Source organism: Protomyctophum parallelum (assembly GCF_964188405.1).
Source record: "Protomyctophum parallelum genome assembly, chromosome: 12".
Taxonomy (NCBI): Eukaryota; Metazoa; Chordata; class Actinopteri; order Myctophiformes; family Myctophidae; genus Protomyctophum; species Protomyctophum parallelum.
Genome location: NC_139712.1, coordinates 9862191 through 9888673, shown reverse-complemented (window position 1 = coordinate 9888673; position 26483 = coordinate 9862191). Strand labels below are relative to the sequence as shown.

Sequence of the window (26483 nt, the reverse complement as noted above, 5' to 3'; positions counted from 1 at the left end):
ACAGTTATCGAGGACCATAAAAAACAAATGACGGACTTCAAACTCCACATCAATTCTCTTCTCTTTTTTACTCAAAAAATGTCTTCACAAGGTATTCACAAAGCCTCTTATATTATCTACCCCTTTCCCCTCACTGTATAATTATGTTTCTTTTCCCTTTTTGCTTCCTTTATGATGAATTCCTGTTCTGTTCTTTGACTACATAGAAGTGTCTATTTGTATGTCTCTAAATGTTTTGATGAATTGAACATGGTGGACCCTGTTGTAAACAAGTGTAATGCTTAATTGGGGTCGTCCACTCACAGTTAACAGTCTTTGTATTGAGTTTGTGCTTGAAATGCACTGTAATTCTGCAAACTGTTAATACATATTTCAATCAATCAATCATTAGTACGGCGTGGACTTAAAACACTTCTTCTTGATGGTCTTCCTCAGCAGCAGCCGGGGCCTGAAAGTCAGACAGAAGACGACCGAGACGCCCAGGAACGACACGAAGACGGGCACGACGAGCAGGAAGTACCAGAGGACGGACTCGCCGTCCTCCTCCTCGCCCCCGCGGCCGCCGCCGCACGAACCTAACGGCAGGCGGTCGAGCAGCGCCCGGTGCGTCCGCCCCGAGAGGTCCTCGCACACGACGTCCTCGACGTCCACCACGCTCAGCAGCGTCGTCTGCGCCCAACGTGCGGCGAACGCGGCGTCGCCCCATGACTCCATGCCGAGGCAGCAGTTGAACGGGTTCCCGCCGAGGAAGACCCTCCGGAGCTGAGGAAGACCCGAGGTCTGGGGGATGGTGGTCAGTTTGTTGTCCCTCAGGTCCAGAACCAGAACCCGAAGACCGGCGGTGTTCGCGGCCAGCGAGGCCGGGAAGCGAGCCAGGGAGTTGTTGGACAGGTCCAGATACTCCAGCTTGCGGAACGGGGAGAAGTCGAACGACGGTTGCGACGTCGTCGCGGCGTGCCCCGTGCTGCCCAGGCCGAGGTGTCGCAGCGTCCCGCTCAGCGCTCGTATCGCCCCCCCGGGCGGCGGTTCGCCTTCGAGGTCCATCCCCCCCAGGGCGAGGGCGTTGTTGTCGGAGAGGTCCAGGTGCGTCAGGGACAACAGGCCCGCGAACGCCGACGTCGGCAGCCTCTCCACGCCGCAGCCTCTGAGGTAGAGCCGCGTCAGGGAGGAGCTGCCGTTGACGCTCCACGCCGCGCAGTCCGACGCGGCGCTACTTGCGCTACTTCCGCTAATTCCGCTACTTCCGCCGACGTCTTCTCCGTCGTCCGGACAGAACAGACGACCGCCGAGCTGGGGGTTGTAGCTGAGGTCTACCGAGAGGAGGCCGGGCAGAGACGAGAGGAACCCCGAGGGCAGCGACCGCAGGGCGTTCAGGCTGAGGTTGAGGTACGTCAGGTTTCCGAGCACGCCGCCGTGTAGGCCTGTCAAGAAAAAAATCGATTCGAGTTAGAATCGCGATTCTAATTTTCCAAAAATCTATTTTTCTTTTTCTTTTTTTTTTCTTGCACAAAATGTACCTGTGCATGCAATGCATTATGGCCTGGGTTTCTGCCATAGAGTTATATATCTATAGAGAAGACACCCGAGTTCTCCTCCCATCCACTTGCATTAAGTTGCTCAAAAGCGCATGAGGCGGATTCACTCCTCCTTCCTGGTAGGAACAGAGTGCATTCTGGGATTGATTGGTTACAAACACATGAACGCGCTGCCGTTGACTATCATTGTGCCGTTTGTGCGCGTTCACGTATGAAACATTCGTTCATGTGTCATGGCCCCAATCACATGAACGTGCGCAATGATAGTCAACGGAGCAGCGCTGGCTCGAGCTGCACTACCAAATCCGGCCACTATGTCCATTTCGCCTCAGGGTTTCCTCTGGGTGCCTTCTCTAGAAATATATACTCTAAGGTTTCTGCATAGTGCATTTACTACCAGCTAAGCTAAGCCTGCCAATTGTATTTATTTTACACCTGTTTTAATACTAATGTATTGTTCTGGTATTGAGTGAGAAGAGATTTTGTAACTTTTGTACTGGTTCAAATCTGTGCAAGCTAAATAAATGAGACATGTTCTTACTCTTGGATTTAACCTTTAACCTCATTCAGTTGATAAAACCTTTACAATTATACGAGCTTTTTTACTAAATGTACTCTGCTTTCATGCCAGAAGACTGGAGTAGATCATGCTACAATTCTATTTAATTGTTTTTAATAAAACAAAAACACCCGCATTAATTTCTACTTTCTACAAAAAATAGATTTCAACCTTACTACTACTTTGTACTACTAGGACTGACACTAAAAAATAAAAAAATAAAGTTTGATGGAAAATTTATAATAATTATATAATAATGATATAATAATATAATAAATTAATAATTTACATTTGGGGGATATCTTTCACAATAATGAATAAAACATGTTCTAGACATTCTAATGATCACAAAAAAACATATATTACAATTATTGTACCTACTTTATTGTACCTACTTTTAGTGTACTTTGAGTCCAGACATTTATAATTTGTGTGAATTTCAGCCTCTGTGGGGGGTATTTATATGCAAATATCATGACCAATGGCATTGAAATGGCATTGCAATGAACATCACTGATGACGTTTAGGTGAAAAAAGAACAGAAAAAAATAATAATAATTTAGTAATTAAATAAAATAAAATTGTTGCTAAAAAGCAACGCTGGGTCTTAGAGGGTTAGAATCGAATCGTCACCCCAAGAATCGGAATCAAATCGTATCGTGGGACACCTAAAGACTCGCAGCCCTACCGCCGTGGTCCGCCGTCGTCGTCGTCACCGCCACCTCTCGCAGGCGGTTGTCGCTCACGTCCAGCTCGCGCAGGCCGCGGCCGAGGTCGGAGAAGAAGTGGCCGCCCGGGCCCGGGCCCGGGCCCGGGCCCGGCGCAGCGTGGTCCAGTCGCAGCGCGCCCTCCAGGCAGTTGGTGGCGACGCGGAGCGTCGACAGCGCCGGCATGCGGGCCACGAAGCCGCGCGGGAAGTAGTCGATCTGGTTCCCGCTGAGGTCCAGGAGGTGGAGCGAGGAGAGGTCCCCGTGGAGGTCACCCTCGTCCCACAGGTCGGCCGTCACGTTGGTGACGTTCCCACGGAGGTTGTAGTACCTGGGGTTTAGGACAGCGACGTTTTAGATTTTTGAAAATTTTGGAACTTTGGAATTTTTTGGGGATTTTTTTTATTTCATATTTTAGTCAATTCAATTCAATTCAATTCAAAGGGCTTTATTGGCATGAGAAAACATACGTTTACATTGCCAAAGCAGAAAGAACAATACAACAATACAGCAATACAATCAATACAAAAATGATGTACATTTGAAGGTCAGAATCTTCAATAGATCTAATTCTATGTACCCAGGTCACTCGATGCAGGTATAGTGCAGGAATATACACAATGCTTAGTCTTTAGGGTGGTTGTGTTCCATTTGATATCCTTCTCCTATCACAGCAACTCACAAATCTTGCTGCTGTGTTTGCACATTGTTGTACTTCGCCCAGCAGATATGGGATTTTTTTGTCGTTGGTCATGTTAGTCATCTGAAGTACTGAGAAAAAAGGGAAACTTTGACAGGAAAAGACTCGCTCACCGTATAGAAAAAGTAAAACTCCTTAGACTGAGACTTATAAAAAAATATTTATTCTTTTATTTTAACATGCTTTTATGGTGCTCTGTGCTCGTGGTGCGATTAAACAGCAAACGTTTGGGTCCTCAGACCTTCGTCAGTGCTATGGTTTTTCACAGACAAAGAACTTACTTACTTACTCTAACCCATTCTGGGTCGGGAACCCATTTTGGTGTTGGCATCATGTTATGCTTTAGCTATTGAAAAATAGCAGATCTACAAGCTCATAGCGCGCCACCGAGTGGCGCGCTAAGAGCTTGTAGGTCTGCTATTTTTTTTTTTTATCGAAGAACAACTGACATAGAAACATAGCTTTTTCAGAAAAGTGTCAGGATGTAAGAAGACATTTTTAGAATCTGATCTCAGGTCAGAATGGGTCCAAAACAATACAGCTCAGGTGCTGAGAATTACTAATTGGTGACATCACCAGATTGTGGGCGTGGACATTACAGAAAGGATGTACAAAATCACAGTTATTATAGGAAACAAGAATATTGCATACATCACATGTTGACAGACTCATACAATCACTTTTTCCTTCATAGGTAGCACTGGAGGGAGAGATCTTCATTCAAGCCACCTGGATTGACAGACTTTAAATAAAAAATCCATCTAGATTCAGTTTGGAGGAGTTTAGTGTCTAAATATTTTAGTCATCTGAAATGTTTTACTGTTAAGTCTAACGTCGGTCGACTAAATCTATACAGTTGATTCTTAGTCGACTGAAATGTATTTTTTGGCGGTGCCGTGATTGCGTGGTAATGGCCGATTTTTACACAAATAGCCGATCTGCAAGCTCACAATGCATCGGAGCAGGACGCGTTCTGAGCTTGTAGATCTGCTATTTTCAGCATGCAACCAAGCATAACATAAAATGGCTTGACTTTTAGTTCTGCTGGATCTCTTCTCCACTATAGACCCTCCCTAACATTTGAGCCTAGTTTTTAATTTGTTTATGGAATTGTCAGTATATGTAGTCTTAGCTTTAGTCATGGTAGCTTAGTTTTTATTTTGTTTTCCTAGGTTTTAAAGTTAGTCCAGTCGTCATATTTTTATGGCTAATTCATAGTCCAGTTTTCGGTGAAAGAAGTGACCACCGAAAACTACAAAATGACGTCACTGAGCCTCACCGCTCACCCAAACACATCTCTCTGTTTTTACTAAAACTACAACATGACGTCACTGAGCCGCGGTGGTAAGAGACTCACCGCTCACCCCAAACACACCTCTCTGTTTTTACTAAAACTACAACATGACGTCACTGAGCCGCGGTGGTAAGAGACTCACCGCTCACCCCAAACACATCTCTCTGTTTTTACTAAAACTACAACATGACGTCACTGAGCCGCGGTGGTAAGAGACTCACCGCTCACCCCAAACACATCTCTCTGTTTTTACTAAAACTACAACATGACGTCACTGAGCCGCGGTGGTAAGAGACTCACCGGTCACCCCAAACACATCTCTCTGTTTTTACTAAAACTACAACATGACGTCACTGAGCCGCGGTGGTAAGAGACTCACCGCTCACCCCAAACACATCTCTCTGTTTTTACTAAAACTACAACATGACGTCACTGAGCCGCGGTGGTAAGAGACTCACCGCTCACCCCAAACACATCTCTCTGTTTTTACTAAAACTACAACATGACGTCACTGAGCCGCGGTGGTAAGAGACTCACCGCTCACCCCAAACACACCTCTCTGTTTTTACTAAAACTACAACATGACGTCACTGAGCCGCGGTGGTAAGAGACTCACCGCTCACCCCAAACACATCTCTCTGTTTTTACTAAAACTACAACATGACGTCACTGAGCCGCGGTGGTAAGAGACTCACCACTCACCCCAAACACATCTCTCTGTTTTTACTAAAACTACAACATGACGTCACTGAGCCGCGGTGGTAAGAGACTCACCGCTCACCCCAAACACATCTCTCTGTTTTTACTAAAACTACAACATGACGTCACTGAGCCGCGGTGGTAAGAGACTCACCTCTCACCCAAACACACCTCTCTGTTTTTACTAAAACTACAACATGACGTCACTGAGCCGCGGTGGTAAGAGACTCACCGCTCACCCCAAACACATCTCTGTTTTTACTAAAACTACAACATGACGTCACTGAGCCGCGGTGAACTACAACATGACGTCACTGAGCCGCGGTGGTAAGAGACTCACCGCTCACCCCAAACACATCTCTGTTTTTACTAACCACCGTTTTGGTGGTCACCTTACCACCTAAAACTGGACTATGACTAGGCCTTTAGTCTACGAAATCACCGCTAGTTTACCGGACGCTGGTGGTCCAGTTGTGGTGGGTGTCGGCGGTCTCGGCGGTGGCGTTTGGGTCGGCCAGGTGCTCGTAGAAGCGGATGGCGTTGCGGGACAGGTGGAGGTTCCGCAGGCGACTCCTGCTGGGCAGGAAGGGGAAGAACAGCAGCCTGTTGTCGCTCAGGTCCAGCGTCTCCAAGCGGAACACGGCCATCGCCGGGTCCTGCCTGCAGGGGGCGCCCCAAACACCAACGGTATTAGAGGTCACCAGAAGTAACGAGAAGTAAAATTGTAAACTGAACTAAATTTAAAAACTATATTAACCCATTCTGACCTGAGATCAGATTCATACGAGGTTTCCACTGGACACACACTGGTCTGATTAACCCCATTCTGACCCGAGATCAGATTCTAAAAATGTCGTTCTTCGGTTTTTCAAAAATAGCAGACCTACAAGCTCGTAGCGCGCCACTCGGTGGCCGCTCAAAAGAATCAATAGCCTACAAACTAAAACTAAACCATACTGGGGGTGCCTGCCTGACAGTGTGTCGCGGGTTCGAGTCCCGATCCCGATGACCTTGGCCTGCTCAGCCAATTCAAATCATCACAAAATGTTTGTGTTCACACACAAACCTGGAAAGCTAGGAGGGGCATATAGGAGGGGCCAGTTAGTGCCCCTAAAAAAAGCCCCAAAGTGTCCTAACCTGGCGACGAACCACTCGATGGCGTTGTGGCTGGCGTTGAGCAGCACCAGCTGGGTCATGTGGAAGTCGGTCAGACACGGCAGGAAGTTGAACGCCAGGTTGAGCCTCCGCAGGCGAGGCAGCACGCCGCCGTCGAACGCCCCGTCGATCTCGAACAGCATGTTACCCTGTGGGGCGTAGTAGGGGTAGTTTTAGTCATAATAGTCTCTTGAATAGTTTTAGTCACATTTTAGTCACCTCGAAGATTTTTAATCTATACGGTTGATTTAGTCGAACAAAATGTATTTTGGCGGGCCTTGATGCGACGCGTTGTGAACAGTGTTGTTTTTGTCGACTAAAACTAATGCGAAAAATGTTCGTCGGCTACCTTTTTCCACTGACTAAAACTAAATGGAAACTAAATGAAAACTAAGATATGATGACTAAAACTAAGACTAAATGTACTAACAATTTCGTCAACAGATAAAAACTAGACAAAAATGTTAGACAGGGACTAGTGGACAAGAGATCCAGTATAAGTCATTTTACACTTGGTTGCATGCTGAAAATAGCAGATCTACAAGCTCACAACGCGTCGCAGCGCGACGCCCTGAGACTGGGAGGTCGGGGGTTCGATCCCCGGCCGGGTCAAATACCAAAGACTCTAAATAACGGGACCCAGTGCCTCCCTGCTTGACACTCAGCATCAAGGGTTGGATTGGGGGGTGGGAAGTGAGGACGCTGGCGTCGACTGTTCGCCGCTTCATGTGAAAAATAGTAGCTCTTGATGGTGTTTATGAATGCTTTATATGTTGTTGACAGTTGTACAGACATACAGGGTTGTTTATGAGCGAATGGTATCTGAAATAGTGACAGGAATATACAAAATATGGGATATGAAGGAAAGCCAAAATGAATACAGTTGGGTGTTGGCCGGTAACTGAACAATAGAGGCCCTAGTGTAGGTAACAGGCTATAGTAATATAACTTTAGCACACTGAACCACATACTAAAGGAATTACAGGCATATGCAAGCAGTGTTGTTTTCGTCGACTAAAACTAAGACGAAAAATGTTCGTCGACTTTTTCCACTGAAGAAAAATAAATGGAAACTAAATGAAAACTGTGATATGATGACTAAAACTAAGACTAAATATACTGACAATTTCGTCAACAAATAAAAACTAGACTGAAATGTTAGGAAGGGACTAGTGGACAAGAGATCCAGTATAAGTCATTTTACACTTGGTTGCATGCTGAAAATAGCCGATCTACAAGCACCGTTGTGAGCTTGTAGATCGGCTATTTTCAGCAAGTGTAAAAACAGTCCTTACGACGGCATCAAGGCCCACCAAAATACATTTTAGTCTAAAAGACTAAAACTAGACTTAACACTGACACATTCCAGGTGACTAAAATGTGACTAAAACTAAATGAAAACTATTCAAAAGACTATGACTAAAACTAAAATCAAAATTTGCTGCCAAAAACAACACTGTATGCAAGTCATGTTTCAAACCTTAGCAAAAAACAATCTTTTGGACAGTATATATATGTATAGAAATTCCTCATAAAACTAAGGGAATCAGGAGTATGAATGAATGAACCGTTGTAAAAGCGCTTTGAGTAAAGACACGTAGTGCATAGAAAAGCGCAAATAAAAATTGCAATTCATTATTACTACTATACTACTGTACCTGCAGCAGTGTTGTTTTCGTCGACTAAAACTAAGACGAAAAATGTTCGTCGACTACCTTTTTTCACTGACGAAAACTAAATGGAAACTAAATGAAAACTGTGCTATGATGACTAAAACTAAGACTAAATATACTGACAGTTTCGTCAATAAATGAAAACTAGACTAAAATGGACTAGTAGACAAGAGATCCAGTATAAGTCATTTTACACTTGGTTGCATGCTGAAAATAGCCGATCTACAAGCCCGATCTACAAGCCGATCTACAAGTAGATCGGCTATTTTCAAGTGTAAAATCTGTCATTTCGACGGCATCAAGGCCCGCCAAAATACATTTTAGTGTACAACATCAGTGCCCATATACCTCGAAGGCGGGGTTGGCGAAAGGGCCTTTCTGTGTGGAGTTTGCATGTTCTCCCCGTGTCCCCTAGGGTAGGTACCCTCACAAAAAACATGCAGTAATCCTGGTCACTAAACTGCCTCCCCCTGGCCAGCCGGGGCGCCTGATGGAGGGGAAAGGAACTGGTCTCTATACTGCCTCCCCCTGGCCAGCCGGGGCGCCTGATGGAGGGGAAAGGAACTGGTCTATATACTGCCTCCCCCTGGCCAGCCGGGGCGCCTGATGGAGGGGAAAGGAACTTGTTTGGAATAACGTGTTCCTTCCACGCGCTACGCTACGTCCAACCAGGGAAACTCCCCCCTGTCAGGTGGAAAGGAGCAACTTGGACACTCAGGCATGAAGGAAGCATGAGTTCAAGTCCGTTGCTCTCCCCTTGTCCCCCATATATGGGGACTAGGTTGGTGGAGGGTGTGTAGAGCCCAGGATCACATTAGATGATTGACACAGGGGTGGAAAATGGGTTACAAAAATCGTGGGATAAAAAAATATATTTAAAGAAAAACAACAACTGTAAAACCTGCAGGTCCAGTTCTTGGAGCTGCCGGAGGCCGCGGAGGAAGGAGGTCTCGTCCAGACGCAGCAGGACGTTCCCGGAGAGGTCCAGCCGCTCCAGGGAGGTCAGGTTCTGGAGGAGGTCGTGGGCCGCCTCGTCGTCCAGCTCGTTGCGCGACAGGTCCAGAACCCGGAGCCGCGGCAGGCTGCGCAGGGCCCGGCCCGTCTCCTGGTGTTGGTCAGAGGGACGGAGGGAACGTTACACTGTCACCGTTATACTGTGGCAAAGAGATGACTGCGATTATTATCAACGCTATCATGATAATACTAATTATGCTTACCCTGTAAGACCCAGTGTTGCTTTTCGGTAAAATTTTTATTTTAATGAATTACTTAATTATTATAATTTTTTTCTGTTCTTTTTTTTCACCTAATCGTCATCCAGTGATGTTCATTGCAATGCCATTGGTCATGATATTTGCATATAAATACCCCCCACAGAGGCGGAAATTCACACAAATTAAAAATCTCTGGGCGTAAGTATAAGTAAAATAATTGTAATATATGTTTTTTTGTGATCATTAGAATGTCTATAGCATGTTTTATTCATTATTGTGAAAGATATCCCGCAAATGTAAATTATTAATTTATTATATTATTATATAATTATTATAAATGTGCATAAAACTTTCATCATTTTTTTTTTCTTTTTCTAGTAGTCCGACTCCTAGTCCTATAGTGGTACAAAGTAGTAGTAAGGTTGAAATCTCTTTTTTGCAAGTAGAAATTAATCCGGGTCTTACAGGGTTAAAACTGGGCCTGTCAAAAGAAATGTTAGTTTCAGTTATAATACGAATATTGTGAGAGGGTTTTTTTTATTTTAACCCATTCTGACCGGGCACCCATTTTGGTGTCAGCATCATGTTATGCTTTAGCTATTGAAAAATAGCAGACCTACAAGCTCGTATCGCGCCACCGAGTGGCGCGATACGAGCTTGTAGGTCTGCTATTTTTGAAAAATCGAAGAGCGACTGACATTTTTAGAATCTGATCTCAGGTCAGAATGGGTTAATCAGACCAGTGTGTGTGCATGTCCAGTGGAAACCTCGTATGAATCTGATCTCAGGTCAGAATGGGTTAATCATGATAAACAATCGCCCCGATCCTTACCTGGTATCCGACGTGGAGACTGTTCTCCGCTAAATTGAGACACTCTATTCTCGGAGAGCCGCCGCCGAAGGCGCGCGCCTCCAGCGTCTCCAGGCGATTGGCGGCCAGGCTCAGCGTCCGTAGCGAGGCGTAGCGGGCGAGGGAGCGCTCCGCCAGCGTCCTGATGGCGTTGTGGTTGAGCTGGAGCTCCTCCAGGTCGTCGGGGAGGTCGGAGGGAGCCGAGGAGAGCGCGCCGTGATCGCACAGAGCCGTTCTTTGGACCTGTGATGAAAACAGACAGAGTGTCAAACAGTGTTGTTTTCGTCGACTAAAACTAAGACGAAAAATGTTCGTCGACTACCTTTTTTTCACTGACTAAAACTAAATAAAAACTAAATAAAAACGAATCTATGATGACTAAAACTAAGACTAAATATACTGACAATTTCGTCAACAAATAAAAACTAGACTAGAAATGTCAGTAAGGGACTAGTGGACAAGATATCCAGTTTTATGCTGGGTTGCATGCTGAAAATAGCAGATATACAGATTGTATATCTGCTATTTTCAGCATGCAACCAAAGTGTAAAGTATGTCATTACAACGACATCAAGGCCTGTCAAAACACATTTTAGTCGACTGAATCAACTGTAGATTTAGTCGACTAAAATCGTATGACATTTAGTCGACTAAAACTAGACTAAACACTAGAACATTCCAGGTGACTAAAATGTGACTAAAACTAAGTGGAAACTATTCAATAGACTATTATGACTAAAACTAAAATAGAAATTTGCTGCCAAAAACAACACTGGTGTCAAATGTGTATGGTATACTATTCGTGGGTGTGTGTGTAAATGGTAAATGGTGCATTTATATATAGCGCCTTTATCCAAGGCGCTTCAAATAGATTGTGCATTATACATTCACCCATTCACACACACATTCACACACCGATGGCGGCGGAAACCATGCAAGGCACCGACCAGCACATCGGGAGCAATTAGGGGGTTCAGTGTCTTGCTCAAGGACACTTTGACAGTAACGCTGTGTCTAAACTTCTGTACATTCTGCGCACTCGAGTTTGGATTCAAGCAGCACTGGGACCGATGTTTAAAGTGCGTTGGGCATCAGAAGCAACTGAAAAAAATATTTTATAAATGTGGACTAAAGAAATTGAAGTGCGTGTGTGCATGTGCGTGCATGCGTGTGTGTGTGTGTGTGTGTGTGTGTGTGTGCGTGTGCGTGTGTGTGTGTGTGTGTGGTGTGCACGGCGCTCATCATTGATCTTATCTTAGCAACAATGTGTGGTCAAACTGTGCTCCCTCCCTCCCTGTCCCCACAAACCAAACTGTGCTCCCTCCCTCCCAGTCCCCACAAACCAAAGCATCCACTTTCTGGGGTTCCTGCCTGTTCAGGTTTGGTTTAGTGATTTTGCAACGGTCGAAGAAAGAAGAAGAAGAAGAAGAAGAAGAAAGGGCCTTTTGTCTGCTATACAGTAGTTCCCACCAATCGACTTTAATTTTTTTAATTAGCTGATAAAAATATAAATACCACATCGCGGTCGTTTTTGGGGGTCCTTGACATGAAAATGTTTGAGAACCACCGACACATAGAAACATGGTGTTTTTCAGAAAACCGTCAGGATTTAGAAGGTATTTGTAGAATCTGTTCTCAGGTCTAAAATGGGTTACAGAGAGACCTTCGCCACTCACCAGCTGGCAGAGGTGGGGCTGGGGGGGGGGTGGTGGGGGCAGGCCGGAGGAGGAGGCGGCGGGGGTCATCAGGATGCTGAACACGGCGCCGAAGAGGAGGCAGACCATCTTAATTAACGTCCTCCTGGCTGTGCCCGAAGCTGAGCCCGTGGCACTACGCAAGGAAGGAAGGAAGGAAGGAAGGGAGGGAGGAAGGAAGGAAGGAGGGAGGGAGGGAGGGAGGGAGGGAGGGAGGGAGGGAGGGGGGAGGGAGGGAGGGGGGGAGGGAGGGAGGGAGGGAGGGGGGAGGGAGGGAGGGGGGGAGGGAGGGAGGGAGGGAGAGAGAGAGAGAGAGAGAGAGAGAGAAAGAAAGAAAGAAAGAAAGAAAGAAAGAAAGAAAGAAAGAAAGAAAATACTAAAATACCAATAAGGGCAAAAACAACAATACATCATAAATATGGCAACAAAGACAAATGCAGAATCAGTTGTTTCTGTTCGAACACCCAATGAGTACAAAGTGAGCTTTCATTCGTTGTGATTTTTAAAACACAGGCCAGGCTTGGGAAGCTCTGACTGACATGAGGTGGAAGAGAGAGTTCCACTGGCGTGGGCGCTATATACAACGGATTTGGGTCCATTCAAGGCCCACTGACACTGACAGCATGTACTGGGGGTGGGAACCCCTTTTGGTGTTTTAACCCATTCTGACCTGAGATCAGATTCTAAAAAATGTCAGTCGTTCTTCGATTTTTCAAAAAATAGCAGACCTACAAGCTCGTAGCGCGCCACTCGGTGGCGCGCTATGAGCTTGTAGATCTGCTATTTTTCAATAGCTAAAGCATAACATGATGCCGACACCAAAATGGGTTCCCGTTCAGAATGGGTTGAAAAATAGCAGATCTACAAGCTCGAGCTTGTAGATCTGCCTAGCCTATACATTACTACGTTGTAGTAATGTATTCAAAGTGACCTGCAACCCTACATAATTTACCCCATTCAGAATGATTAGTGGTTTAGTAAAATGCCTTTTCAGGCATTTTCTTTTTGTATATTTGTATAAATAAAAGATGGAGGACGATGCGATGTTCTGTTTCTATAACATTTAAACAGTTGATCAATGTCCATCTATCCAGCCATTAAGGGCCAGTGGTTTCCAAACAACCAGGGGTCCTTCATGGGGGGGGGGGGGGGGGGGGGGTTCTCCCAGGGGGTCCCCAGCTAAAGTATACGTTATGTTAAAATACACCCTTGAGAACCACTGCCATAATAGGCAACATTCAACTCAACCAGAACAGACAAGAGAGTTCAAAAGCATTAATGGTGATGCAAATCATAACCAGTTTATAGCCTAAGTATATTAAATTTATCGCTTTACTGTATTCTTTTCACCTGACCGTAACATAATAATAGGCTACAGCCAGGGCACACTGCAGGTGCAGATATTGATTGATTAATTGATTGATTGATTGATTGATTAATTGATTGATTGGAACATGCATCAACAGGTCAATACTATCCTACACAAACTGCTAAAGAGGATATATATCTAGCCATGGTTCACATGACGCTCGTATGATAATCATCATGGCAGTCATGTTTCAGGGCTATAGAGGATATCAAAACCAGGGAGAATTAGACTTGTTTACATATACAGGGGTCCTCCATTTTCAATTCATCATAGAAGCACATGACATTATAGACAATACTGCAGAGGTATAGGAGATACTCACTCAGGTGGTGTGGTGGTGTGGTCGTGGTAATCCCGAAGAGACACTGCATGCGACGGATGGCCAGAGGCTGACCATACCGCTGCTTCACTGACCCGGTTCAGCGGAGCAGAGAAGAGCCTGTCAGTTCTGTTAACTGTCTCTCTCTCTCTCTCTCTCTCTCTCCCTGTCAGTTCTGTTAACAGTCTCTCTCTCTGTCTCTCTCTCTCTGACTTGTATTGTAGTGGCGGAAGCAGCAGGCAAGCAGAGAGGTTACTTACAACGGAAAGCTAAAAGTCACATGTTGGACTTCATTCGGAAAAAAAGCATCCATCTCTCTCTCTAGTCTCTAGTCTAGCAGCGAGTATAGTTAGAACTCCAGCTCTGTTCTCTCATCAATCATCACAAAGCCCCAACAAACAGGACAAGATCGGTCCCCTGTGTGTGTGTGTGTGTGTGTGTGTGTGTGTGTGTGTGTGTGTGTGTGTGTGTGTGTGTGTGTGTGAAGTGTGTGGGGTGTGAAGTGCATGCTGTGCAAAGAAAGAAGCGCTGCGCTCTTCTACACACGACCGCAAAAGCCAACACGAACATGTCACACCCCCTGGGTGTTGATGAGCAAGCCGACTTTACCAGAGAGAGAGAGAGAGAGAGAGAGAGGGAGAGAGAGAGAGAGAGAGAGAGAGAGAGAGAGAGAGAGAGAGAGAGAGAGAGGGAGAGAGAGAGAGAGAGAGAGAGAGAGAGAGAGAGAGAGAGAGAGAGGGGGGGGGGGGTGGAGAGAGAGAGAGAGAGAGGGGGGGGAGAGGGAGAGAGAGAGAGAGAGGAAACCACTTTATAACGATCACACCCTAGCCTTCCTGCTATAGTCGCCATAGGTTACCACAGTGTCAGTGATTCTCTCAACCGTTACAATTATTTCACCATGTTTGTGTGCAGCTCTCTAGCGCCACCATCACCATGCATATCCTGTGATATGTGGCGGATAAGTCTATAAGAACTGTTTTTTTTTATTATTGTCAGACATGGTGTAGACAAACTGCCAGTGACTGTGCATGGCTCAAGAGGCAGAGCAGGTCGTCCAATGATCCGTGGGTCGGTGGTTCGAATCCTAGCCGGCTCCTCCTCCTGTCTACATGTCGAAGTGTCCTTGGGCAAGACACTGAACCCCAAATTGCTCCCGATGTGCTGGTTGGTACCTTGCATGCAGGCTTCTGCCGCAATCGGTGTATGAATGGGTGAATGTAATGCCCAATCTATGTAAAGGTGTGTGAATGTGTGTGTGAATGGGTGAATGTAATGCCCAATCTATGTAAAGGTGTGTGAATGTGTGTGTGTGTGTGTGAATGTAATGCACAATCTATGTAAAGGTGTGTGAATGTGTGTGTGTGTGAATGGGTGAATGTAATGCACAATCTATGTAAAGGTGTGTGAATGTGTGTGTGTGTGAATGGGTGAATGTAATGCACAATCTATGTAAAGGTGTGTGAATGTGTGTGTGTGTGAATGGGTGAATGTAATGCACAATCTATGTAAAGCGCCTTGGATAAAGGCGCTATATATAAATGCACCATTTAGACTGTCACATCTTGGTCTAGAGTTTATTTATAGGCTAATCATGATAAATAAAGTACATTATTTAGTGATTTGTAAAAAATAAACACACCCGTGTCACCGTGTGAAGTGATGGGTGCTCTTATCATAGAGTGGAGTTGGAGTGGTGCCAACTGCCAATTGGTTGGCCTCTCTTAATTAATTAGGCTAAATGCCAAAGAAAACGGAGGTTATATCGCGGTCTATATAACGTCTCACCGGAACATCCACCTCTCACAACAGGAGGAAGTGCGTGTGCTGAAGGAAGTCAAGGACTTCAAGTATATACCTGCCCTGCGTCGTATGGGTCAACTCAACCTCGCCTCGCCAGGCGTTCCCCCACCTCGGAGGAAAAGGGTCAACTCAACGCAGCAAGACCTGGAAGTGAGGAAGGCCCTCGCATGGAGGCAGGGCCGTCGCTATACCTATACGCGCAAAATACGCACTGCGAGTATAGGGCAACGCGCCGAGGGGGGCAACGCGCCGAGGGGGGCAACGCGCCGAGGGGGGCAACGCGCCGAGGGGGGCAACGCGCCGAGGAGGGCAACGCGCCGAGGGGGGCAACGCGCCGAGGAGGGCAACGCGCCGAGGGGGGCAACGCGCCGAGGGGGGCAACGCGCCGAGGAGGGCAACGCGCCGAGGAGGGCAACGCGCCGAGGAGGGCAACGCGCCGAGGGGGGCAACGCGCCGAGGAGGGCAACGCGCCGAGGAGGGCAACGCGCCGAGGAGGGCAACGCGCCGAGGAGGGCAACGCGCCGAGGGGGGCAACGCGCCGAGGAGGGCAACGCGCCGAGGAGGGCAACGCGCCGAGGAGGGCAACGCGCCGAGGGGGGCAACGCGCCGAGGAGGGCAACGCGCCGAGGGGGGCAACGCGCCGAGGGGGGCAACGCGCCAAGGGGGGCAACGCGCCGAGGAGGGCAACGCGCCGAGGGGGGCAACGCGCCGAGGGGGGCAACGCGCCGAGGGGGGCAACGCGCCGAGGGGGGCAACGCGCCGAGGGGGGCAACGCGCCGAGGAGGGCAACTCGCCGAGGGGGGCAACACGCCGAGGGGGGCAACGCGCCGAGGGGGGCAACGCGCCGAGGAGGGCAACGCGCCGAGGGGGGCAACGCGCCGAGGAGGGCAACGCGCCGAGGGGGGCAACGCGCCGAGGAGGGCAACGCGCCGAGGGGGGCAACGCGCCGAGGGGGGCAACACGCCGAGGGGGGCAACGCGCCGAGGGGGGCAACACGCCGAGGGGGGCAACGCGCCGAGGGGGGCAACTCGCCGAGGAGGGCAACGCGCCGAGGGGGGCAACTCGCCGAGGGGGGCAACGCGCCGAGGGGGGCAACAAAATGTGCCAAGAAGTGCCAAGCCGACCCTCATAATAACACATTTCTCCACTGCATAATAACGAGCGGCCGTGTGTGCGTCCTCACAAACAGCGAAAATAGCCGATCTGGATGAGGAATAGCAGCGCTCTCGTCGGGAGGGTATCGGCAGCACAAATATCCCACGAGTATAGGGCAACCGAATGGTCAGTTATACGTCCCTGCATGGAGGGCCCTGAATGGAGGGCCCTGAATGGAGGGCCCTGAATGGAGGGCCCTGCATGGAGGGCCCTGAATGGAGGGCCCTGAATGGAGGGCCCTGAATGGAGGGCCCTGCATGGAGGGCCCTGCATGGAGGGCCCTGCGTGGAGGGCCCTGAATGGAGGGCCCTGAATGGAGGGACCTGAATGGAGGGCCCTGCATGGAGGGCCCTGCGTGGAGGGCCCTGCGTGGAGGGCCCTGAATGGTGGGCCCTGCATGGAGGGCCCTGCATGGAGGGCCCTGAATGGAGGGCCCTGAATGGAGGGCCCTGCGTGGAGGGCCCTGCATGGAGGGCCCTGCGTGGAGGGCCCTGCGTGGAGGGCCCTGAATGGTGGGCCCTGCATGGAGGGCCCTGCATGGAGGGCCCTGCATGGAGGGCCCTGAATGGAGGGCCCTGAATGGAGGGCCCTGAATGGAGGGCCCTGAATGGAGGGCCCTGCATGGAGGGCCCTGAATGGAGGGCCCTGAATGGAGGGCCCTGAATGGAGGGCCCTGAATGGAGGGCCCTGAATGGAGGGCCCTGAATGGAGGGCCCTGAATGGAGGGCCCTGAATGGAGGGCCCTGAATGGAGGGCCCTGAATGGAGGGCCCTGAATGGAGGGCCCTGAATGGAGGGCCCTGAATGGTGGGCCCTGCATGGAGGGCCCTGCATGGAGGGCCCTGCATGGAGGGCCCTGAATGGAGGGCCCTGAATGGAGGGCCCTGAATGGAGGGACCTGAATGGAGGGCCCTGAATGGCATGACCAGTGTATGGAACTCCAATCTCCTCTCTAGGTCTGTAGTAGGCCTACTTAACATCAGCAAGAGTTACCAACAATACCCTGTATGAGGGAATACCAAGGGTGAGCCAGAAAATATACTGTAGCGGCCAGGAGAATGAGACTATAGCAGGACACACTGCCAAAGACACCAGGAGAATGAGACTATAGCAGGACACTGCCAAAGACACCAGGAGAATGAGACTATAGCAGGACACTGCCAAAGACACCAGGAGAATGAGACTATAGCAGGACACTGCCAAAGACACCAGGAGAATGAGACTATAGCAGGACACTGCCAAAGACACCAGGAGAATGAGACTATAGCAGGACACTGCCAAAGACACCAGGAGAATGAGACTATAGCAGGACACTAGCCAAAGACACCAGGAGAATGAGACTATAGCAGAGACACTGTCAAAGACACCAGGAGAATGAGACTATAGCAGGACACTGCCAAAGACACCAGGAGAATGAGACTATAGCAGGACACACTGCCAAAGACACCAGGAGAATGAGACTATAGCAGGACACACTGCCAAAGACACCAGGAGAATGAGACTATAGCAGAGACACTGTCAAAGACACCAGGAGAATGAGACTATAGCAGGACACTACCAAAGACACCAGGAGAATGAGACTATAGCAGGACACACTGCCAAAGACACCAGGAGAATGAGACTATAGCAGAGACACTGTCAAAGACACCAGGAGAATGAGACTATAGCAGGACACTGCCAAAGACACCAGGAGAATGAGACTATAGCAGGACACACTGCCAAAGACACCAGGAGAATGAGACTATAGCAGGACACTGCCAAAGACACCAGGAGAATGAGACTATAGCAGGACACTGCCAAAGACACCAGGAGAATGAGACTATAGCAGGACACTAGCCAAAGACACCAGGAGAATGAGACTATAGCAGGACACTGCCACAGACACCAGGAGAATGAGACTATAGCAGGACACACTGCCAAAGACACCAGGAGAATGAGACTATAGCAGGACACTAGCCAAAGACACCGGGAGAATGAGACTATAGCAGGACACTGCCAAAGACACCAGGAGAATGAGACTATAGCAGGACACTGCCAAAGACACCAGGAGAATGAGACTATAGCAGGACACTAGCCAAAGACACCAGGAGAATGAGACTATAGCAGGACACTGCCAAAGACACCAGGAGAATGAGACTATAGCAGGACACTGCCAAAGACACCAGGAGAATGAGACTATAGCAGGACACTGCCAAAGACACCAGGAGAATGAGACTATAGCAGGACACTGCCAAAGACACCAGGAGAATGAGACTATAGCAGGACACACTGCCAAAGACACCAGGAGAATGAGACTATAGCAGGACACTGCCAAAGACACCAGGAGAATGAGACTATAGCAGAGACACTGCCAAAGACACCAGGAGAATGAGACTATAGCAGGACACTGCCAAAGACACCAGGAGAATGAGACTATAGCAGGACACTGCTAGACACCAGGAGAATGAGACTATAGCAGGACACTGCCAAAGACACCAAGAGAATGAGACTATAGCAGGACACACTGCCAAAGACACCAGGAGAATGAGACTATAGCAGGACACTGCCAAAGACACCAGGAGAATGAGACTATAGCAGGACACTGCCAAAGACACCAGGAGAATGAGACTATAGCAGGACACACTGCCAAAGACACCAGGAGAATGAGACTATAGCAGGACACTAGCCAAAGACACCAGGAGAATGAGACTATAGCAGGACACTGCCAAAGACACCAGGAGAATGAGACTATAGCAGGACACTGCCAAAGACACCAGGAGAATGAGACTATAGCAGGACACTGCCAAAGACACCAGGAGAATGAGACTATAGCAGGACACTAGCCAAAGACACCAGGAGAATGAGACTATAGCAGGACACTGCCAAAGACACCAGGAGAATGAGACTATAGCAGGACACACTGCCAAAGACACCAGGAGAATGAGACTATAGCAGGACACTGCCAAAGACACCAGGAGAATGAGACTATAGCAGGACACACTAGCCAACAGTGTTGGGCAAGTTACTTTGAAAGCGTAGCTTGTAAAGCTACAAGTAGCTTGTAAAGCTACAAGTAGCTCACCATGGCAGTAGCTTGATCAAGCTACATAGCTACCCCTGGAGAGATGTAGCTTGTAAAGCTACAGCTACATGGAAAAAGTAGCTCAAAGTAGCTCAGCTACTTTTTATTTTTCAGCGTTAAATTGAGAATGTACATGCGGGAGACCCCTCCTCCCCTCTGGGAGACCCCTCCCCTCTGGGAGACCCCTCCTCCCCTCTGGGAGACCCCTCCCACCCTGCTCCCCTCGGGGAGACCCCTCCTCCCCCTGCTCTCCTCTGGGATTCCCCTCCCACCCTGCTCCCCTCTGGGAGACCCCTCCTCCCCCTGCTCCCCTCTGGGAGACCCCCCCAACCTGCTCCCCTCTGGGAGACCCCTCCTCATCCTGCTCCCCTCTGGGAGACCCCCCCACCCTGCTCCCCTCTGGAAGACCCCTCCTCACCCTGCTCCCCTCTGGGAGACCCCCCCACCCTGCTCCCCTCTGGGAGACCCCTCCTCACCCTGCTCCCCTCTGGGAGACCCCCCCACCCTGCTCCCCTCTGGGAGACCCCCCCACCCTGCTCCCCTCTGGGAGACCCCTCCTCACCCTGCTCCCCTCTGGGAGACCCACCCACCCTGCTCCCCTCTGGGAGACCCCTCCTCCCCCTGCTCCCCTCTGGGAGACCCCCCCACCCTGCTCCCCTCTGGGAGACCCCTCCTCCCCCTGCTCCCCTCTGGGAGACCCCTCCTCCCCTCTAGGAGACCCCTGCTCCCCCCTGGGAGACCCCTCCCACCCTGTGATACCAGGGCCAATCAGAGGCCAATTAGAGGCAGCTGTCAAGTGCTGATATGCCCTCAAAACAATCAGAAAAAGGAACAGTCCTTGATTTTTCAAAGGGGGTTCTAGTACAAGAATTAACACAGCAACCAATGGTCAAAATTAATATATTTCTTTCATGTTATTGCCCAAAATTGTAGCTTGTAACTTGAGTAGCTAAGCTACAAAAAATGACCCAAAAGGTAGCTGAGCTACTTGACGAGGTACACAAATATGAATGTAGCTAAAATACCACAAGCTACAGCAAAATGTAGCTCAGCTACGTAGCTCAGCTACATGTAGCTTAATACTCCCCAACACTGCTAGCCAAAGACACCAGGAGAATGAGACTATAGCAGGACACTAGCCAAAGACACCAGGAGAATGAGACTATAGCAGGACACACTGCCAAAGACATGTGTCAGGTCTAAATGGGTAAAATGATAATAGTACAGTAATACATACAGTAGACACACATTTACATCTACACTGCTGAACTCCATCAAATAGTGCAGAAAGTAGAAAAGGGCATTTAGTTCTTCCTGCACGGAAACTCGCACGTGGGTCATGTGACAATAGGGAATTAGAACCAGGAAGTGGAGTGAGTGCAGCTTGTGAAGTTTCCTTCCCGTTTTCACGTGCGCACGCACACACACGCACGCACGCACGCACGCACGCACGCACGCACGCACGCACACACACACACACACACACACACACACACACACACACACACACACACACACACACACACACACACACACACACACACACACACACACACACACACACACACACACACACACACACACACACACACACACACACACACAAGGGCCAGCAGAGTGCCTCCCTGTGTGACTTCTGTCACTGCCTATTATTATCATCACCATCATTAATTAATCACATGACCCTGATAAAGGCCCATTCAGGACAATTTACAATTTAGGCATTTAGCAGACGCTCTTAATCCAGAGCGATTTACATTAAGCAAGAACAAAAAAAGCATCATACATCACATACAATCACATAAAAGCATTTATCATGAAACATGCGTAAGCTAAGAACGTAACAGTGGAATATCTATATAATGAAACTATATACATATAAACTATACATATATACTATACTATGCTTTACATATGTACTATGACGTGCTATGGCTACATACAATGCAATTATAGTGCCGTCTACATAACATGCTATTATTGCTATAAGTCTGTATCAGATACTATCTAAGTCTACGGAAATGCTATCTAAGGGGGTAGGGTAAGTGCTGGAGTCTGAAAAGCTGGGTTTTCAGACTACGGCGGAAGATTGGGAGTGAGGCTGCAGTTCTGACTGCGACGGGAAGTGCATTCCACAGAAATAAAATGACTGTTCTACCTCACCTGCACCTTGGATTGGATCCTCTTTAAGGTTCTTATAAGAACCTTCTTACCTCCTTCCACACTGATCTTTACTCAAAGGTATAGAACTTTTAACCCATTCTGAACGGGCACCCATTTTGGTGTCAGCATCATGTTATGCTTTAGCTATTGAAAAATAGCAGATCTACAAGCTCGTATCGCGCCACTCGGTGGCGCGATACGAGCTTGTAGGTTTGCTATTTTAAAAAAATCGAAGAGCGACTGACATTTTTAGAATCTGATCTCAGGTCAGAATGGGTTAATCAGACCAGTGTGTGTCCAGCGGAAAGCTCGTATGAATCTGATCTCAGGTCAGAATGGGTTAAAGAATGTTAATTTAACTCTGAGAGTGTACAAAATGGAACCGGGTCCGTTGTTGGGTTCCATTTGTACACTCTCAAGAGTTACAGACCCATAAGGGTCCGTTGGGTTCCTATAACTATCATTTAGCTGGGGACCCCCTGGAACTCTCTCAAGGACCCCCTAACTATCATTTAGCTAGACTAACACTAAGACATTCCAGGTGACTAAAATGTGACTAAGACTAAGTGAAAACTATTCAGGAGACTAATGACTGAAACTAAAATAGAAATTTGCTGCCAAAAACAACACAGTAGACAGCACTGTCTAGGCCTACAGGTTTAAAAAAAAAGCATGACAAACATTGCCCCCTTGTGGGCGCAACATGCAGTATGTGAGGTAGTAGCCTATATCTGTATGAAATTATTAGTTCTCAAGGTGGGGTCCGGGGCCCCCCAGGAGGTCTGTGACGGGGCGCTCCAGGGGTCCCCAGCTAAAGTAGTTAACAATCACAATCATTTTCTGTTTTCAGCACCATGGACAGCAGTCTTAGTTCTATAGTGGAAGCATTCCTTAAATGTTTATTACTCAAATAAACGTCAACGTTATTTGTTGAGTGGTTCGAGCGGATACCAAACCACTCGCCCCTTTACCAACTCACCCCCCGCGACATTTCTTATGTAGTTAAAGGACAACTTTAGTTTTTTTCAACCAAGGTTCATGTTTTAGGTTGTTATTAGAGAAAGTAAAAGATGAGTCTTAATTTCTTTCTTCATTTGCTGCTTTCTTTCGTTTAGGGGATTTCAGCTTTTTTGACAGGGGGGCGGGGGCATTCGAGCATGGGGCTAAATATGTATTTTTTTACAACATTTTATGGTGATTTATTTTTGTATCATTTACTATAGTCCTAATAAACCCCAGGAAAATACATATGGCCACAGAAGATCACAGGATCTACTGAATGTGAAGGTAGCCTACTGGGGGGAAGGCTTATACTGTGTGTATAGGCTCAATATGTCAGTTTGTCACATTCAGTAGATCCCGTGATCTTTTGTGGTCAGATGTAATTTCTTGGGGTTTATTAGGACTATAGTAAATAATAATAAAAAATAATCGCCATAATATTTTGTAAAGAAATACATATTTAGCCCCATGCTCGAATGCCCCCGCCCCCCTGTCAAAAACTGCTAAAATCCCCAAAACAAAAGAAAGCAGCAAATGAAAGAAAATTAACACTCACCTTTTAGTTTCTCTAATAACAACCTAAAACATGAACCTTGGTTGAAAAAAAAAGTTGTCCTTTAAGTTAATTTAGTTATCTTGTAGTTTAGTATCTAAGTAGTTCAACTCCTCCATGCAGGAGTTGAACTACAGCCTAAAACACCAGTGTTGTTTTTGACAGCAAATTTTTATTTTTAAGTCATTTAGTCTCTCGAATAGTTTTCATTTAGTTTCAGTCACATTTTAGTCACCTGGAATGTCTTAGCGTTAGTCTAGTTTTAGTCGACTAAATATCATAAGATTGTAGTCGACTAAATCTACAGTTTATTCAGTCGACTAAAATGCGTTTTGGCGGGCCTTTGATGCCGTCGTAATGACTGATTTTCCACTTGCTGAAAATAGCCGATCTACAAGCTTGTAGATCGGTTATTTTCAGCATACAACCAAGTGTAAAATGTCTTATAGTGGATCTCTTGTCCACTAGTCCCTTCATAACATTTGTCTAGTTTTTATTTGACGAAATTGTCAGTATATTTAGTATAGTTATATTTAGTTTTAGTCATCATAGCTTAGTCTTCATATAGTTTCCGGCAGTGAAAAAAGGTAGTCAAAAACTGCCTCCCCCTGGCCAGCCGGGGCGCCTGATGGAGGGGAAACGAACTGGTTGGAATAACGTGTTCCTTCCACGCGCTATACGTCCAACCAGGGAAACTCCCCCCTGTCAGGTGTAAAGGAGCAACTTGGACACTCAGGCATGAAGGAAGCATGAGTTCAAGTCCGTTGCTCTCCCCTTGTCCCCATATATGGGGACTAGGTTGGTGGAGGGTGTGTAGAGCCCAGGATCACATTAGATGATTGACACAGGGGTGAAAAATGGGTTACACAATCGTGGGATAAAAAATATATAAAAACAAAGAAAAAAGGTAGTCGACGAACATTTTTCGTCTTAGTTTTTAGTCGACGAAATCAACACTGCCTAACAGATTGTGGCTGGTATGAAATATAAATGTAAAGACGAATACAACAGACCTTTTTTTTTCTCATAATGGTTTTTATTTTTGGTCTTTCTTTACATTTTAGAATACAAAACAAGAACCAAAAAAAAATAAAAAAATAAAAAAACAAAACAAAAAAAACAATATAACATTTACAAAAAAAAAAAACGATTATTTAAGGGATATGACTGAGGCAACATATAAAAAGCAAATGTTGAGACTATAACAACATTTATGGTAATTCTGGAACCTTGAGGTAAAAACAGCTAAAAAGAAAAAAGAAGTAAAATGGTTCTAACACACAATTAGTTCCTATTCTTCAGCAGTGGCAGTCACACGTACGTGTGTGTGTGTGTGTGTGTGTGTGTGTGCACAAAAGGTACAAATGTTAGCAGTGACTTTATACCTGTAGTGCTTCAGAATTAAATAATATAATTAACCCATTCTGAACGGGAACCCATTTTGGTGTTGGCATCATGTTATGCTTTAGCTATTTTTGAAAAATCGAAGAACGACTGACATTTTTTTAGAATCTGATCTCGGGTCAGAATGGGTTAATCAGACCAGTGTGTGTGTGTGTCCAGTGGAAACCTCGTATGAATCTGATCTCAGGTCAGAATGGGTTAACAACTTGTGTATCAGCGCCGCCAATTTGAATAACCTCAGTCTCACACACACACACACACACACACACACACACACACACACACACACACACACACACACACACACACACACACACACACACACACACACACACACACACACAGGTTGCGTGTACTAGCGGTAAGTTTGTACTGACAGCCTGGACTAGCTGCCTCTCCTTTGATCCAGTCAGATAATAACAAGGTACAGTATGTACAGTATGTGTGTACTGTGTACGTTTCTTAAAAAAAAAAAAAACGTCTTTCTTCATCATAGAGGTTTTCATTTCATGCCCTTTCTTCGTTCCCCTTTCTAGAATAATTCAGGCTAAAAGAGAGATGATGATGTTAATAATAATAATCATTATTATTATTATTATTATTATTATTATGATGATGATGACTGACGTACGTTTCCATACTGCCTAGACCAGTGGTTTCCAAAGCTTTTCATGTCAAGGACCCCCAAATTGACACCAATTACATATTTACCCATTTTGGTGTTAGCATCATGTCGTGCTTTAGCTATTGAAAAATAGCAGATCTACAAGCTCATAGCGCGCCACCGAGTGGCGCGATACGAGCTTGTAGGTCTGCTATTTATTTGAAAATAATCGAAGAACGACTGACATATTTTTTTTAGAATCTGATCTCAGGTCAGAATGGGTTATAATCAGACCAGTGTGTGTGTCCCAGTGGGAAACCTCGTATGAATCTGATCTCAGGTCAGAATGTTGTTGCCTATATGCACGTCAGTCACAGCAGGTAGATTTGAGATGAGCATTAATCTCATATAATTTATAATAATGTACATGCAATGACGCATTCAAACGATATCGATAATATGATTGCCTCCCGAAAATGAAATGAAATAAAAAATAAAACAACCAAACAAACCCTCCCATCATGTCTCGTTCGTCATTAACCCATTCTGATCGGGAACCCATTTTGGTGTTATAGCATCATGTTATGCTTTAGCTGTTGAAAAATAGCAGATCTACAAGCTCATAGCGCGCTACGAGCTTGTAGATCTGCTATTTTTTTGAAAAAAATCGAAGAACGACTGACATTTTTTTTTTTTAATCTGATCTCAGGTCAGAATGGGTTATAATCAGACCAGTAGTGTGTGTCCAGTGGAAACCTCGTATGAATCTGATCTCAGGTCAGGATGGGTTAAACAAGCCGCCGGCAATAACAATAATAATAATAATAATAATATATATAAAAAGAAAAGAGCCATTTTGATGCCAGTTATGCTGCAGTCGTATAATGGAGTGCTGGGAAGCCGCATTTCATTAACCCATTCTGACCTGAGATCAGATTCATACGAGGTTTCCACTGGGACACACACACTGGTCT

At 46.8% G+C, this 26483-nt stretch overlaps 1 protein-coding gene across 1 annotated transcript; it reads right to left on the bottom strand.

The window, feature by feature from the left end:
• Positions 1-387: 387 nt before the first annotated feature.
• On the bottom strand, positions 388-13933 carry nrros (negative regulator of reactive oxygen species; the record flags this gene model as incomplete). The annotated part of the gene is made up of 8 exons (XM_083777614.1): positions 13772-13933; positions 12063-12216; positions 10369-10629; positions 9224-9427; positions 6632-6798; positions 5948-6154; positions 2783-3132; positions 388-1421 (listed from the first exon to the last, which is right to left on the bottom strand). Exons 2-8 carry the CDS (start codon positions 12168-12170, stop codon positions 388-390), a joined length of 2331 nt encoding a protein of 776 aa, XP_083633740.1. The 5' UTR covers positions 12171-12216; positions 13772-13933.
• Positions 13934-26483: the final 12550 nt, after the last annotated feature.